At 43.7% G+C, this 17,908-nt stretch overlaps 1 protein-coding gene across 1 annotated transcript in view; it reads right to left on the bottom strand.

The window, feature by feature from the left end:
* The window catches only part of SLC28A3 (solute carrier family 28 member 3), a 161,946-nt gene that overhangs the window by 58,888 nt on the left and 85,150 nt on the right, over positions 1–17,908 (bottom strand). Inside the window, exons 6-7 of the mRNA XM_029617345.1 lie at positions 16,479–16,623; positions 12,841–12,954 (exon numbers count right to left, since the gene is read on the bottom strand). Of these exons, the coding sequence (XP_029473205.1) occupies positions 12,841–12,954; positions 16,479–16,623 (259 nt within the window). The remainder of the gene's footprint in view (positions 1–12,840; positions 12,955–16,478; positions 16,624–17,908) is intronic.

The following is a 17,908-nucleotide window of genomic DNA, read 5'->3' as shown; positions in this document are numbered from 1 at the left end:
CAATACTATGTGTGATAAAACTACCCTTGTAAATACCTTGGTACAATTGGTCATGAACTGCCTCGCTAAATGATTATGTCTAATGATATATTGTGACCGAACCTTTGACGGCACCTGTTAGAATGTACTATTGTACGCTTTTACCCTCATTAAATATGTGCCTACATGTAAACCGTTGCGATGGTATTTAACTTAGCAACGGTATAGAAAAGTTTTTAAATAAATAAATAAATAAATAAATAAATAAATAAATAAATAAATAGATATTATTGGTGAAGTTAAGTGAAAGCCAGAAACAAACTGGAGGGTCCAGGAATCAAATAGTTCTTATCTGTTATCATTCTATGACAATGGTAGGAATAAGAACAGTGTTGGGAGGTGCAGTATTGCAAAATCCACCCATCACTCCCTCAAGACCAGAGGCAGGGGAGAAGTGATAAGGACAAAACAAAGTGTAGATAAAGGAATCTTGATCTTGCTATACTGCAGGCATGGAATAGGTGGATTTTATAACAGCAGGTTCAGGGGCAGTGGATCACCTTTTTTAGTTCAGCTGTGTGGGCAAACAAACCAATCTCCTCCCCCCCCCCCCCCCCCCCAAGCGCTCCAGTTACCGATGCTGTGGGGGTAAAATGGTGAAGCCTTGGCCCTGGTCACCCACCCCATTCCACTGCCTATGAGCAGGCTACAAGTACTCAGACACCAACTATGTTAGTACCAGCAGGTTGTTAGTGGCCAGTTGCTATACAGCAAGGCTTCAAAGAAGTAGGAAGTTGGAATTTCAGGTAACAGCCCGGCTAGGTTTGGGGACAGTTTGGATTATTGCACAGCTTGGGGATAAGATATAAGGGGTGGGGGCATGGGGCTGGATTAAGTATAGGCTTTTGTATGTTCACCTTTCCTAGGGTGGAGAAGAACCAAAGAGAGAGAAAATATTAATTAGAAACTGATATTCTCCGAGTGGTCCTACTGCTATGGCTGTCAACTGGGATCTTTCCTAGCACTTTGGACAGAACTGCTTGGGCTAATTGTTTTTTTTGACTTTTATTACCTACTATTAAATTTGTAAAACAAGAGCATTTTATATAGGTTCACCATATAGCTCCATGTCAAGGGGGACAAGCCAATCCAGTCCTGATTTTACCCCATTGCCTTCATAGAAATGTAGTTCTGATTTCTCTATTGAGTTCCGGTTATTTTAAAATTTACCTTTGCATGTAGAGTGACCAAGTAGCTCCTTGTCAAGGGAAAAAAAAAACCTGAACCAGCTCCAGGTTTATCCCAATGCATGCAATGAGACATAGTTCTGCTTTTCTTATGGAACTCAATAGAGAAATCAGAACCTCATTTCTATGAATGTAGTGGGGTCAAACCAGGACTGGATTGGCTTGTCCTCCTTGACATGGTGCTATATGGTCACCCTATTTATTAGAAACCTTGAATTTCAAGAGTAATAATAGATAGTATATAAATTATTCACTTTCAGGCCGATACAGAAAAATATGCGGGAGAGCCGGCGAGCGCCCGCTCTCCCGGCGCGCGCACAGGCCACTCTCCTGGGCACGCGATTCAGGAGGGTGGCCTATGCAAATTAGGGCCCATGGTAAAAAGAGGCGCTAGGGACACTAGCACATCCCTATCGCCTCCTTTTTGACAGGAGCAGCGGCTGTCAGCGGGTTTGACAGCCAACGCTCAATTTTGCCGGGGTCGGTTCTCGAGCCCGCTGATAGCCACGGGCTCGGAAAACGGTTGGATTTTCAGTTAAAAATTGAAACACCCCCCCCCCCCACAATAATAACCAGGCAACATAGAAAGATGTCTATTTTTTGTTGTTGTTTGTAAACTGTAATACTATGGTTTACAATTCGGGATGTTTTTGTTTATGCTTCTATGACTCAGATTTCTTTTTCTTTATCTCATATTTTGATAATTGTTCAATGAAATGATTATCATGAAACATGTCAAAGAGGATTGCTACAAAAAGAATGCACAAACAGTGATAAAACTGCAGTGAATATTAGATGGGGCAATTCCCCTCCCCCCCTTTTTTTTAATATTTTGTGTTTTATGGGTTTTATGAGGCATTTTTTAAATTTTGTTTCATGCCTGTGTTAAAAGTAAGTAACTATATATGAGGGAAAACAAACTTGTGGTCTTTGGAATTCAAGATCATGGGCTCTTGTAGCAGAGCCACAGGGACTCTGAATCACCACCACCGCCCCTGCTGAAAATAGTGCATCCAGAGTTTGCTCTGTGTTCCTGTGGTCCTGGCTCTTGCTCCAGTCTTGGTCTTTGATCCCTCCTGGTACCTGCTTCCACCTGGAAAGTTCTGGAGGCTGCCTGAACCCAAGGGCTCAACCTGCAGACAACGGTGGCTGCTTCAGGCAGAAGACAGAGGCTCCAGACTACCCAACTTCTCCAAGGCACATCCCTGCCTAGCTAGTGTACCTGTTCACCCGCCCCCAGTGGAATAGGCTGTGATACATTGGTGGCAGTAGATGACACATTTCCCATCTTCCACCTGCACTAGAAGACTAACATTGGTGTCAGTGGATAGCACAAACTACCTTCCCCTTGACCCTTGCTATCCCTGCTTCACACCCTCCCTGCCCCACCTGTATCTACTGGCCCTGTTGACAGCAAAACAGGAGGAGGAGGAGGGCTGCCTTGTTGCACCTCTAGCATGCCCTTCCACTTCCCATGTCGGGATCTGAGCATCATGGTGCACTTTGAACCATGGGGTTCGATGCGGGCCCTTGCAGGGGAGGAAGGGAATCATGCCAGAGATGCTGCAAGGCTGCCCTCCTCCTCCTGATTTGCTGTTAATGGAGCCAGTGAGTGAGGGGATACAGTTGGGGCAGGGAGGGAGAGTACTTGGGATTGCTGGAGGGGGAAGTGAATGCCCAGAACAGGGTTTTCATGGGCATGGGGAGTGAGTGAACCATGAGGAGGGGAAAGTGAGTGAATTGGGAAAAGTGGGGGTGAGGGAGGGAGTGAACTGGGGTAAATGAGGGTTTTGTGGGTTGTGCGGTGTGAGTAAACTGGGATGAGTAGATGGCTTGTGGGGGTGGACTGGGTGAATGCAGGGTTCATGGGTGGGGAGGAGTAAATTGCCTGCATGGAGATTGCAATTCTTAATGAACTGCTTTTTGGATTTCATATTCTGTTATTATCGATCCTACATTATAAACCCAATGTTGAAGACAATACTCTTGGATTTTAAAAGTAAGCAGTTTTAGGTTTGTTCATTGTGTTAAACCTTGTTTAGTGATTAACTGACATGAAAGCTAAAGGTTTCTGCAGTGTGTGTAGAGAAAAAGGTGGCCAGGCTGGTACAGCTATATGAACAAGAGGGAATCACGGAAAAGACAACATATGAAGGATGGAAGAGATCAAAGGTTATACTTTTAAGATATGTTATGAGATTATTATACTAAAGATACTTTTCTGGTCATTCCTGACTTGTTTCTGGATAAATATTTTTATCAGGAAGTTTCTAGTGGTATACTTCTCTTGAAGTTTTATTTGCTTTTGAACTCTTTTTTTATGTTAACATGCAAGTCTGAGGAACATGTGTACAATGATTTGCAATGTTGACTGTACATCATAACCAAGCTATTGTATAGTATTATTTATCACCTTGGATTCGTGAAAACTGTGCATTATCTAAATTATGGTTGCAGTGACCATTATGGCACAATTCCATTTCAAATGGATTGCAGTTTACAAAGCCTTACACCTCTCTGCCTTACCTAGCAGTCCCACTCTCTTGACTTCAGGCGGGGAGCCTTTCCACTCAGGGATGACCTTCATTTAATGCAGGTCTCATGGTAATGGAATGCTAGATGATGACATGGGCATTCTACACTGTCAGACACGCTTGTTTGATTTTGTTACACATAAGGATGAATATCATGGCTTCTCCCATTGAATGTGTTTACCATGGTTGTGGTTGAGGATGAGTGAGTGTAAATGTGTAATCAAAGTAAAAGTGAGCAGGGTTTTCTTATAGTTCTTTTGTAACAAACTTGAAAAATTATTTAATGCTTTAAATGAAGCATCTGTTTGTACTTATTACATATTAGGCACATAATGAGATTACACAATAGTCTCTTAAGAAGGCTGTAAAATATTGCTTGCTCAACGAACAAGAATGACTATTAGCCTGAACCCTTGAGGTCAATGACCATTATAGCCTAATGCCACTATCAATATTGTGGCTGTAATAACTTTTCATACAGGTTACAACTTCCAGAGCCTTGCATCTTGCCGCCTTAGCAGGAAATCTTGCCCTTCTGGGTTCAGGTGAGTGTTAGTGTACAGATGCAATAAAATTTATATCATAGATTACATACATTTTAATAATTACATTAAAAACACATAATGCTGGCCCCTTGAAGAAATATTGTATATCAGTTTGAACAAAAAGTAGTATGTGCCAGTGTTACCCAACCCTCCCCTGGAGGCATGCTTAGCCAGTCGAGTTTTCAGGACTGGCTAGATGTGCCAGAGGTGAACCAGACTATAAAAACGGTTTCATTTATCCATGGAGACAGAGCAGAGAGAAGTCAATTAAGCAACACATTATGTTTGCCTCATCCTCAGATGACTCCTCTGATGAAGAAAGCATTCAGGAATTAGGTGCAAATCAAACCACTTGATTTTTGGATCCAGGCCCAAACCTTTTAAAGAGATGCAGCAATTGGCATGGTGGACGCAGTCCAAATCCACTGTGGAAGATGTGGACGCATTCATTTGCCAGGAATGAGTGGTGAGGCTAATCGCAATTCATTTAGTTTTATCCACTACTACTCCGGCAATTTCTAACAGCATGGATTTTCATGATGAATCTGCTGTCATAAATCTATCGGATCACATATTGACCAAAGAAGAAAAAGATGTCTTAACCAAAGGGCTTTCTTTTATGCCTGGTGAATTGTATGATCCATTTCAGATGTGCATCAATTTGGAAAGATTCATCAGTTTCTTTGAAATAGTTTTTTTCTCAGCAACCTGAATACATCTATAGTTAAAAATCATTTGACATAGTGTCCTCCTGGTCCCTTGGATCCTGTTATTTCTGCCTTCAAGAAATTGGTTTTGCAGGCATAAACCCAATTTTTCTTATGCTGAACATCAGGCATTGCAGCGGTTGAAAGATGACACCACAATCATAATAACATCTGCTGATAAAGGTAGCTTGGTTGTAGTAAACCAGGAGGTTTTAAGACATCTCAGTGATATCATCTGTTGTCAAGTTTTGAGTATAGGCCCTACTTTAGAGCTTTAGATCGTCATTGGTTCAATTATTGAGCGAACCTGGGATATGGGGTTTTTTTTGTCCACACAAGGGCATAATTTTTTGAACACCAAGTTTCCAAGAATATCCACCATTTATTGTTTACCAAAAATTCATAAGAACCTTCATTCTGTACCTGGTAGATCAATTATCTTGGCAAATGACTCTATTCAAGAAAGATTGTCTGTTTTGTTGATTTATTCTTGAAAATTCTTGTGCCAGGGATCACATCATACATTAAAGATTTGACCCATTTTTTGATTATTCTTGATTCTACTGAATTTGACTGTATGAATGTGGTGTTAATAACCATGGATGTTAAATCAGTTTATACGAACATCCCACAAAATGTGTTGTGATTCGCTGCCCGCGGGTCCCCCCGCGAGCAGACTCTCACTCACCTCATGCATTTCCCGACGCGGCATGGACACCGCTGTCGCCCCTGCCTACGCGGCCGGAGCTGTGAACTTCCCTGCTTTGTTGCGGCCTGGAGGCCGTCCCTGGGTCCTGCCTTCACTGCGGTTGGAGCCGCGGACCTTCTTCCGTCCCCTTTGCGGCCGGGACTGCCGCCAACGTCATCTTGCCTTCGCGGCGCGTGGGCCGCATCCCCGGGTTCGGGTAGTGGCTGGAGCTGTCCCCGGGGCCTCCCGCAGCGGCTGGAGCCGCTGTCGTCATCGAGGCCTGCTTCCCAGGCCCAGCCTGCCTTCTGCATGAAGACGTCGGTACAGGCCATTGTCCGCGGTCCTGCACAAGTTCCTGCTTCTTTTCTTAGGCGCCGGCACGCGTCTCTCTTCTGTATTTAAAGGGCCAGACACAGGGAGGGTGCTGGCTCCACCTAAGCTTGGACTTCCTGCTTCAGCCCTATAAGAGGGCTGCTCAATCAGTACGTCTTCGCCTTGCATCGGAGTGACATCCTTCTGGAGGCCCCTGCCTGCCAGAACCTTGTAAGGTTTCCTGTTCTTCGTGGAGCTCCGTGTCTTGTCCGCCTTCGTACCACATCTCGTGTCTTGATGTCTTGCCTGAGGTCCCTGTCCAGGTATCCTGTTCCTGTCTTGATCTTCCATGCCCAGATGTCCTGCCAAGACCCTCCACTTCCTGATGTTCCTGCCTTTCCGGATGTTCTTCCCTGTGTCTTCGTCTGTGCTCCTGAGCCTTTTGACCTGCTGGGCCGTGGAGTGGCCTGCAGGAGGGATTTGTCGCTGTGCTCCTGAGCTTCCGTTCCTGCCAGCTGTTGGAGCTTCGAATGTCATTGGTCCTGTCATCGGAGTTCCTCCTCGCCTGGATTTTCCCTGCGCATGTCCCGCTCTCCTCGTGGTCCGTGACCAGCCTCTGGGTTGTGTAGGGCATGCAGTGGGACAGGTTGGTCCGCGACTCAGTCCCGCGGGTGGGCTGAGTAGGGTGCCCTGAGAGACAGTGCAATTGTCCTTCCTTCCAGTTGCCCAACCCTAGTGTCTTCGTCTGTGATGCCGTTGCATCAATCCAATTTTCTTCGCCTGTGATGCCATTTCATCAACCCAAGTGCCTTCGTCTGTGATGCCGTTGCATCAATCCAAGTGTCTTTGTCTGTGATGCCGTTGCATCATCCCAAGCGTCTTTGTCTGTGATGCCGTTGCATCATCCCAAGCATCTTCATCTGTGATGCCGTTGCATCATCCCAAGTGTCTTCATCTATGATGCCGTTGCATCAATCCAAGTGTCTTTGTCTGTGATGCCGTTGCATCAACCCATGTGTCTTCGTCTGTGATGCCGTTGCATCATCCCAAGCATCTTCATCTGTGATGCCGTTGCATCATCCCAAGTGTCTTCGTCTATGATGCCGTCGCATCAACCTTTGTCCTGTCTACGTGTCAAGGCACCAGCAAGTTTCATCATCAGTTTACCAACTATTACCTTAATCAGGAATTACTTCATTTTTGATGGGGTATTTTACCAGCAAATTTCTGGGACAGCAAAGGGGACCATGATGGTCCCCTCACTGGCAAATTTATATATGTCTGAATTTGAGGATCACTGGCTCACAAACTCTGTCTATAGTGCTTGTAACAAATTGTGGAAGAGGTACATTGAAGATGATTTGTCTTATGGGATGGGTCCATTCAAGAATTATGGTCATTTCATCAGTAGATCAATAGTTGCAATCAACATATAGAGATTTTCACTACTTATGATACAGATTCAACTTCTTTTTTGGATTTCAAAGTGTTTAAAAAAATATGGATGGGTCTTTAAAGACCACTTTGTTTTCAAAGCCCCCAGACCGGAACACTTTTCTTCTTACCTTATTCTTAATTTGTAAGGATACATAGAAACTGCATGTATATCCTTGAACTGAAAAACAAATTATGGGGTACATTTTAAAAAACAGCGCGCATACCTTATGGGGCGGATTTTCAAAGGTCTGCGCGCCGGTGCGCCTATTTTGCATAGGCCGCCGGCGCGCGTAAAGCCCCGGGACGCGCGTAAGTTCCGGGGCTTCCTGTCGGGGGCGTGTCGGGGGGCGTGTCGAGATGACGCGCTGTTTAGGGGGCGGGGCGCGGCGTTTCGGGGGCGGCGATGTGGGCATGGTTTCGGCCTGGGGGCGTTCCGGGGGTGTGGCTGCGGCCTCTGGAACAGCCCCCGGGACCGGACCACGGAGCGGGGCACCCGGCCGACGCGCGCAAAGTTACGCCTGCTTTCAGCAGGCGTAACTTTGCCGACAAAGGTAAGGGGGGGTTTAGATAGGGCCGGGCGGGGGGTGGGTTAGGTAGGGGAAGGGAGGGGAAGGTGCGGGGAGGGCGAAGGAAAGTTCCCTCCGAGGCCGCTCCGAAATCGGAGCGGCCTTGGAGGGAACGGAGTCAGGCTGCGCGGCTCGGCGCCCGCAGGCTGCCGATTTTGCGCAGCCTTGCGCGCGCCGACCCCAGATTTTATAAGATACGCGCGTATCTTATAAAATCAGGTGTACTTTTGTTCGCGCCTGCTGCGCGAACAAAAGTACGCGCTCGCGCAACTTTTTAAAATCTTCCCCTATGCGCGTAACCCTTTTAAAATCTACCCCAAAGTGTTTTAAGTGCAAAATTGGCTACAATGGTTTATCTATATGTCTGTATTAAAAAGGCATATAAGAGGGCTCTTTTTTTCAAACCAAGATATTCTGTTATCAGGACAATCTATCTCTTTCTCTACTCAGGAGGTTCATTTGTGGCTTGTCATTCTTCAATGATTCTAAATATTACAAAAATTGTCAGGAAACATCCAAGTGTATTACAATTGAATTCTGTTTTTAAAAACAATAGCATTTGGTTTGCCTACACTCGTTTGAGGAATATGAAGGAGGACATTATTTCACTAGCATGTTTACTTTCTTTGAAATCACTGGATTTGCAAGCTAACACAACTCTGTTGATTGCAGGTCATCTCAAATGTGTAAATTCTTTAATTTGCTCTATCACACTACAGATTCATGAGTTTGTCAGCCCTGTTGATAACAGGAGGTATTTACATCATATTGATGTAATTTCTTACCTGGGTCACCTTTTTTTATGTTGGCAAGTCTAACCCTGCTATTAAACATCAACACTGTATTCTTGAACCAAAGAGCTGCTGGAAAACAATTAGGATGGAGGCTCCACTAGTGCCTCATTGTATATCTAAACAGCATACTTTTTGAACACTGCAATGTTTTGTCATTGATCGTTTTTATCTGGATCTTGGGGGGGGGGGGGGGGGGCAAGCATGATAAACTTCTTACTCAATTGGAGCAAAAATGGATTTTCTGTCTTAAATCAGTAGAACCTTCAGGATTGAATTTGTCAGTGGAATGGGCTGTTTTTTTGTAAAATAATTTTTTTGTTAAAAGTTTTTTTAACAATTTTTTTTAATTATAATTTTTAGAATACAATTTTTTTGCAGAGTTGGAAGTTCATTTTTTCATTTCAAAAATTTTTGGTAGGACAGTAATGTCACTTTAGCTTTTCCTCTTACTGCTTAGCTTTACTAACAATATACAGTTCATGTCTGGGCAGCACTACAAAGCAATTGTACATGTGTGGGTATTTTTTTCTTATTAGAAGCACATAAAAAGTGAATTTTAAAAGCCCGCTGCACACATAAATTAGGGGATGCATGCACAAATTGGGCTTATGCTTGTCAAGCAAATTTTAAAAGCCACCCAGATGCACATGTATCTCCTGCTGCGTGCACATCTCACCAGATTTTAAAAAGGGGTGTGGTGAGGGTATGGTCTGGGTGGGGCATGGGCGTTTCAGGGAATGACCAAGAGATGTGTGTGTAAATACTTACATGCACTTGTGCGCACCCAGGTCCACTGCCACGGAAGTTTGTTAGGGAGGAGGTGTAAGTTTCAAAAAAATGAAAGCTAGCCATTTCTGCCAGGTTTAAAGGGTCTGGAGTAACTGGGGGACATGCAGGCTATTAAACCAGGGGGGTTTGGAGGACCTAGCTCGTAACTGGTTGAACTGGTGGATAAACTGCTGAAACTGGCAATGGTGTGGATGCGTGCCCATTATAAAAATACCCTGACTTACAATGCTGAATCAAGATTTGCATGCCTAAGTGCACGCCCACTTAAAATTGGGTGCACATGTGTGCATGGACAGGTTATTTTGAAATGTGCATGCATGTTATAAAATGGCTGAGTATCTGGGCACATGCCGACACACACACACGTGAAAGTGTGCCTGTGTGCTGGTTTGAAAGTTACTGTCCCTATGTGTGGCATTTCATAAATAGGTAGATTGGTGACTTTAGGTCATTCTAGCCTTTTATATTTCTGCTTAGTTTCCTGAGAATGCACAGTGCATATCTGGACAGCATTATAAAACTATTGCGCGTCCTCTGGCATTTTTTGTGATATGCGAAGCATATCAAATGTGTGGCGGCAGATAAAAAAAGAGAGTATATGGTAAAAAATTGATCAATGTTGTGAGAATTCGTGTTTTTGAACTATTTGCTGTCTATTACTTGCCTGCTTTTTTTTCATACATTTTGCTTGTGCATTGAAAGGTAAATTTAAAAAGCATGGCGCGTGCCAAAACCGAGAGATGTGCATAAGTCAGGAAGGTGTGAGTCGAGTGGATTTTAAAAGCCGCCTGGATATGCACATACTTGCCGCTATGAGCACAAATGAAGAGTTCAAAAAAAGGGGCTGGGCATGGGCATGATCTGAGCAGGGCATGGGGGTTCCTGGATTTTATCTTGAAATTAGCGCATAAATACTTATGTGCATAGGCGCATGCCGGGGGTCGCTTGACACGTAACTTTACTTTTGCTTTGGATGAAGTGCAAGTTATAAAATAAAGATAAATAAATCTGGTTTGGGAGTCCTATTCCTTACCTGGGTGAACTGGGAATGAACTGGGAAAACTGGTAGTGGCGTTGGCACGCGTGCATTTTAAAATCCCCTCGCCTGTGCAATAGAATCGGCATAGGTACGCGTCCACTTAAAATTGAACAGATGAGCACGCAGTCAGGCTATTTTATAACATGCGTGCATAGGTAATAATGGACATGTCCCTAGGCACAGGCCGATGAACGCACGTACATGTGTCCCGCGCCTCTTTGAAAGTTACTGTCTAAGTTTAGAGCTTAACCCTGAAGCAACTCATGTGAAATGCTGGCCATCGTCGGTTGAGCAGCTTCCTGTCAAGCAAGCTGTAAGAAGAAAAGGCCTCTTTTTGGCAAGTCAAGTAAGGCTCGTTATGTTATAAAATAGAAAAATACAAAAGAAGAAAGAAGAAGCAACATAAGAGACTGCTTTCAGCTGTTTGGTTGAATGGAGGTTTGGTTGAATGGAGGTTTTTGCTTTTCAGCATAAACTTTGGTTGAATGGAGGGTGCATGTGCCATGCATGCAGTGTTAATCCACATCCTGCTAGCATTAATGTGTTCTGGGGTCTTATCCTCTCCAGAAAATATTTTATTTATCAGTGTATCAGTTTCAGCGTACTCACAAGTTCCGACCAATTTAGAATCTCTAGTGGAGAATTCTAAAAGCCTAGCACACACATTAATTAGGGGCTGCGCGAATAAATCGAGCTCACGTGCGCCAAGCGGATTTTAAAGCCACTCAGATATGCGCATATCTCCAGCAGTGCCCACATCTCCAGAATTTTCATAAAGGGGTGGGGTGTGGGCTTGGTCTGGGTGTGAATCAGAGATGTGTGCATAAATAGTCACATGCCTAGGTGTGTGCCCAGATCCCCTGCCGTGTAAATTTACTTCTGCTATGGAGGAGGTATAAGTTATAAAATAAATAAAAATTGGCAGATCTGCGGGTATGGAGGGTCTGGGCTAACTGAGGGGAGTGAAGGCTATTAAACTAGGTGGGTTTAGAGGACCTACCCCTTAACTGGGTGAACTGGGGATGAACTGGTTTAACTAGCAATGGTGTCACTTTGCACCACTTTTTAAATCCCCCGACTTGCGTGGTAGAAGTGGGATTTGCGTGCACATGCATGCACCCTCTTAAAATTTGGTGCACACGTGAGTGCAGCCACACTATTTTATAACATATGTGCATGTCATAAAATAAACTATGATGATGATGATGCTGCTGAGAGAATTTACGCACATTCTTTTTAATAAAAGAGTATGCGCATAATTCCCAACCCTGTCCAGCACCCCGCCGAACACCTCTGCCCTATACGTGTAAAAACATATGCATGCTGAGGTAGATCTTAAATAAGTATGCTGGATTTTATAAGATACGCGCGTAGCCGCACGTATCTTATAAAATCCGGGGTTGGCGTGCGCAAGGCTGCGCAAAATCGGCAGCCTGCGCGCGCGGAGCCGCGCAGGCTGCCTCCGTTCCCTCCGAGGCCGCTCTGAAATCAGAGCGGCCTCGGAGGGAACTTTCCTTCCGCGTCCCCCCACCTTCCCCTCCCTTCCCCTACCTAACCCACCCCCCCAGCCCTACCTAAATCCCCCCCTACCTTTGTTGTGCAAGTTATGCCTGCTTGAAGCGGGCCGGGACTGCCCTCCCGGCCCGCCCCTGAACCGTCCCCTGACCCCAGAAACGCCCCCCGGACACGTCCCTCTCGCCCCTTTTACGAAGCCCCAGGACTTACGTGCGTCCCGGGGCTTTGCGCGCGCCGGCGGCCAATGCAAAATAGGCGCGCCAGCGCGCAGGGCTTTTAAAATCTACCCCACAGTGTGTATGTACAAATTTTACATGCATATCGGCCATGCAATTTTTTAAAGGGCCATTTCTGCAGGTAAAGCACAGATATTCTTTGGAAAATTACCCTTCCTGTGTCTATGGGAAGACCCTGATAAATCAGACGCTAAATCCATTTAGTTTTCTTTACTTTGCTCTTTTGAAGTACTAATCAATATAACTGGAGAGTATGCACAATGTTTCTTAAAACACATGCTTACTATTTTGTCCCAAACAGAAGTATTAGATTTCAGTATCCAATTTTGTATGTATGTAATGCTGAACTCTGTTTCATTCTAGCATCTACATGATTCTGATAATATTGATGAGCTTCATATGCAAGATTTAGTACAAGCTATCTCAATAAGAAATCTTAGGCTGAAGCTTACCTGCACTTGTATGCCCAACCAGTTAAATGCATCATATCCTGGTTTTGTTCTGAGAATAACAAGTCCCAGGACAAACTGTAGTCCTATTCCCCAAAACACAGGCCTCCATCTAACCTATACACGAATAGAAAAAAGAAAATCACCTAATATGAAAGCAAATAATTTATAGGTAGAAAATAGTTTCATGAGGAAGGAAGTTATGTATATACATACAAAACATGAGAAGCATTGGCTCTAAAACTCTGAATAAAGATAGCTTTGTTTTTTTATTTCCTTGGTCTTTCATTATATTCATGCCTCTTGCTCTGAGGATCTTCTGGCTGCCGCATCATCTTCTGGTGACCATCTGTTTCCACAAATATACCCAACAACACATTACCCACTAATGAAGAATGCTGGAAAAATTGCCAAATATAGCATCAGTGTCTTATACCTGTTGCTGTCGTCCAGTCCAGATGCTGCCACCCACCCTTCAGGTTCAGAGGTGTCAAATCTGCAGGCAGGTCCTTTCTGACACTGCCAGAAAGAATATTTGCATAGTGCCAATGCCAAATCACAGGCTAGCCCCAAGCAGTCATTCAGTAACATTTTTAATTTTGGAAACTGAAAGATTCCATGTATTCAAATTTGAGAGTATTCTCATGTTTTCTAAAGTTCAGGTTACATTAGATCACACATTTTGAAGAAAAGAAAACACATTGTGGAAGTCAAATGTCATTACCTAATTTTCTTTTACATATTTATTAGATTTAGTGGCATTGGAAAAGTCAAGCCCTTAATTTCATCTGGGCTCTGTCCCATGAACTTCAGATTTCTGTACTTGTTAGGGGTGTGCATTCGTTTGCAACGTATTGGTAATCCGCAACATATAAGAACATAAGAACATGCCATACTGGGTCAGACCAAGGGTCCATGAAGCCCAGCATCCTCTTTCCAACAGTGGCCAATCCAGGCTATAAGAACCTGGCAAGTACCGTGTTACCATTGCTAGTAATAGCAGTGGCTATTTTCTAAGTCAATTTAATTAATAGCAGGTAATGGACTTCTCCTCCAAGAACTTATCCAATCCTTTTTTTAACACAGCTATACTACCTGCACTAACCACATCCTCTGGCAACAAATTCCAGAGTTTAATTGTGCGTTGAGTAAAAAAGAACTTTCTCCGATTAGTTTTAAATGTGCCACTTGCTAACTTCATGGAGTGCCCACTAGTCTTTCTATTATCCGAAAGAGTAAATAACCAATTCACATCTACCTGTTCTAGACCTCTCAAGATTTTAAACACCTCTATCATATCCCCCCTCAGCCGTCTCTTCTCCAAGCTGAAAAGTCCTAACCAAGCTGAAAAGTCCTAACCTCTTTAGTCTTTCCTCATAGGGGAGCTGTTCCATTCCCCTTATCATTTTGGTAGCCCTTCTCTGTACCTTCTCCATCGCAATTATATCTTGTTTGAGATGTCAGAATTGTACACAGTCTTCAAGGTGCGGTCTCACCACGGAGTGATACAGAGGCATTATGACATTTTCTGCCATATTCGTTGTATTCGTGGGGAAGCGAAACGTATCGTGATTCCCCACGAATACAACAAATCTTCACCGAATTATTCGGCCATCTAAAGAAGTGAATTTAAACAAACACCCCATCCTCATGACCCCCCCAAGACATACCAAAACTCCCTGGTGGTCCAGGTGCGATCTGGGAGCCATCTACTGCACTCATGCCGTCGGCTGCCAGTATTCAAAATGGTGCCGATAGCCTTTGACCTTACTATGTCACAGGGACTACCGGTGCCATTGGTCGGCCCCTGTCACATGGTAGGAACAATGGATGGTCGGCACCATCTTGTGCTCCTACCATGTGACAGGGGCCGACCAATGGCACTGGTAGCCCCTGTGACATAGTAAGGTCAAAGGCTATCGGTGCCATTTTGAATACTGCCAGCCGATGGTGTGAGTGCAGGAGATGGCTCCTGGACCCCCCGCTGGACCACCAGGGTGTTTTGGTAAGTCTTGGGGGGGTCAGGAGGGTGGGGGAGGGTTGTAGTTAATTAAATTTTAGCCAGGAAATGAATAAGAATGAACTAATGAACGTATCGGGGGCCCCCCCTTGCCGAATGCAATGTATCTGCCCCCAATGAATACGAATACCGAATGCAACATATGTGGTCCCTCTGCACATCCCTAGTACTTGTATTGCTATTACAAGTGGCCTCCAACTTGGAAAATAAACATTTTTAAAGTACAATTAATTATACCAATAATTAGTTTAACTTTAACATTTGTAATACAATATTTCTCTGGCAACGTTATGTGTTCCAGTTAGACCATTCCCTGCCAGCAGAAGCTTTCTGAGATAGGCATTGTTCCCAATTTCTGTGAAACCAACGTGAATGAAGATTTATTGATTTATTTATAACTTTTTTTATACCGAAGTTCAGGTAACAGAATTACTTATCACTCCGGTTTACATTATAACAAGTAGAAAACAATGACAACATATGTCTTACAATGAACAAGGGAGTGAACAACTTGGATAATATAACATAACATAACATAACTAGGAACAGCCCTTTCCTCAAGTCTTGCCCTGTGTTGAGCTGCCTAGTCTTGGCTGGCTATGCTATTATACTTTGGAAATTTATAAGTATATTTAGCTGGAAGGGAAATGAAGGTGCAGCTTTGTTGTTGCACTCTACTTTAACAAACAAACAGGGTCATTCATCAAAGTGAGTTATGGTGTTAATGCCCATGATAACACCACAATGCACGTGCTAGTTATCGCAGCGTGCGGCATGAATGCAAATTTGACAAATTTATTCAAAAGGGCGGGATTGGGGAGAGGTTTGGACAGGATTAATGAACATGAGGGGCATTATCACATGCTTTTAATGCCAGAAATAACTACATCTTTTTTCTTGGCATTAAGTTGTGCGATATGCCCAAAACGCCATAACACAATTTGCGATAAATTTTGCAGGGGGTGGGGTGGGGAGGAGAGAGATAGCCTCTGGGATAGCACACATAATAGTCAACTATTTATACTGCTATAGTAGGGTCAGCTAGTAAACCCGACTGGCTGGTGGTCCCCCAGAACAGGGTTGGGAACCACTGCCCCACATGATCATAGATTCTTGGTGTCTAACCAAAAAACATGCATAATAAAAAGAATATATTCAATAACATAAAACAATAAAACATTAATATACAAAACCGACAAATACTTAACATAGATTGCATAATCTCGGTCATATAAACAGCTGAGATGTAACTTGCTGCATCAGATGAATGACTGCACGAATGATCAAGATTAATGGTTTGCATACACCTGAATACTGTTTTAGGTCAGTTTGTAAAAACAGGATTTTGAGTGGTAGAGCTATAAGGACTAATATTTTTTTATTTTTTTGATTTATATTCCATCTTTCAGACACCTCAATAGCCAGAGACTTGGCCCGGGATTCCTATTCGGACTTGCTTCTTAAGTCTCGTATCGGAATATCAGTCACCCAATTCTCATTACATCTCCTTGCCAATTCTCACTATTTGAAGACTCTCAGACTTTGGCAGACCAGAAATGTTTGACATTTATTCTAGGAAAGTTATACAGAAAATGGCTGAATCAGCTGATTTAATACTTACTCTGGCTGGGTGTTTGGAAAAGAGGAACATCAATAAAACATACATGACGAGCCCACCAAAAGATATGAGCTGATGGGTTCCCATTCTGGCAGTGTCAAAGATGAGCCAGCATATAACTGCTGCAATCAAACATAACCACACAACCCTAAGAATAGAGAAATTGACAATTATTTGCTGAGGTACAAAACATTGGTGTGAATTGTTTACTGTTATTGTAGGATATTTTACTAGCTTCATTAAGCTTAGTCGGGACTTAAGTACATAATATAATGTTGTGCACATAACTGGGCTCAATGTGGGTTTTCAGGTTCCTAAAAATATGCATGTAATTTCATTACATGCATAAATTTACCTGCTCATAAAAGGGCATTCGTGGGTTGGGGAGGCATGGGTTTTATAAGCATATCTTTGTGTCATATTTTGCAATGGGTAAGGTTACAGCACATATTTACCTGAAAAGCAAAGAATCGGAGTCAGCTTATGTATACATGTTATGTTTGTTTAGTATGCGCTTAAAATTATGCATAAACTGTGTTAAGAATCTTTTTTCAGTAGAGTTTCTAACAGACTAATTAATTTTATAAACATACTTTACTTATAAAGCCCAAGGGCTTCACTATAGGATAAGAAGAGGAAGATTTCTGTAATGGGAAGTACCAAGGGAGGCATTGCTATTTTGCATGATAGTGAGGGTCCATCCTCTGAAGAGTGGGTCAGCAATCAGAGGTTATCCTAGTGACTCAAAGAATCACTGGAAGGAGTTGGAGAGCAGACGTCTTCCAGGGAGAGTAGGAGAGGCAGCCAAGGGGCTGTGCTCTTCAGGGATCCCAGGAGAGAATGGTCAGCTGCCTTTCTTGTTTATCAGGCAAGGGGATGTTCTTTTCTGTTACCTTTTTGGGAGTGGGATCTAAGAGAGATTTTGAGAGCTTTTCTACATTCCTTAGAGCTGCACAGGATGGGACACTAAGCTTGAAGCTTCTAAACAGTTTCCTGAACTCTCTGCAACTTCATTGTGGTTGGGGGAGGGGGGCAGGGCTGCACTCCCCCTTGGACTCGCCCTTCATCTAATGCTACTTCCGGTTTTCCAATCCCTTCAAATTTGGCCAATAGCCTGGTGGCCATAACTTTCCATCTACTGGCTAGTCATCTCACTGCTGGATGTCTCTGCTTGTTTAGCACAGTTTCTGAACTGTTTTCTGGATTTTTTGCAACTTTTCCTTGGTTGAGGGGCAGTGCTACACTCCCCGTTGGACCCGACCTTTGTCTGATGCTACTTCCGGGTTCCAAAGCCCTTCAAATTCGTCCGATAACCTGGAGGCGGATTGCTGCCAGCGGATCGCGCATCAAAGGGTTGCAAGCGAAAGGGGTTTGCTCTTTTGCACATCTCTTTGTGAGCTATGAGTGAGCGCATTTATTCATGTGTTACTACA

Source organism: Rhinatrema bivittatum, chromosome 1, assembly GCF_901001135.1.
Source record: "Rhinatrema bivittatum chromosome 1, aRhiBiv1.1, whole genome shotgun sequence".
NCBI classification, from domain to species: Eukaryota; Metazoa; Chordata; class Amphibia; order Gymnophiona; family Rhinatrematidae; genus Rhinatrema; species Rhinatrema bivittatum.
This window is presented reverse-complemented; position numbering and strand designations above follow the sequence as displayed.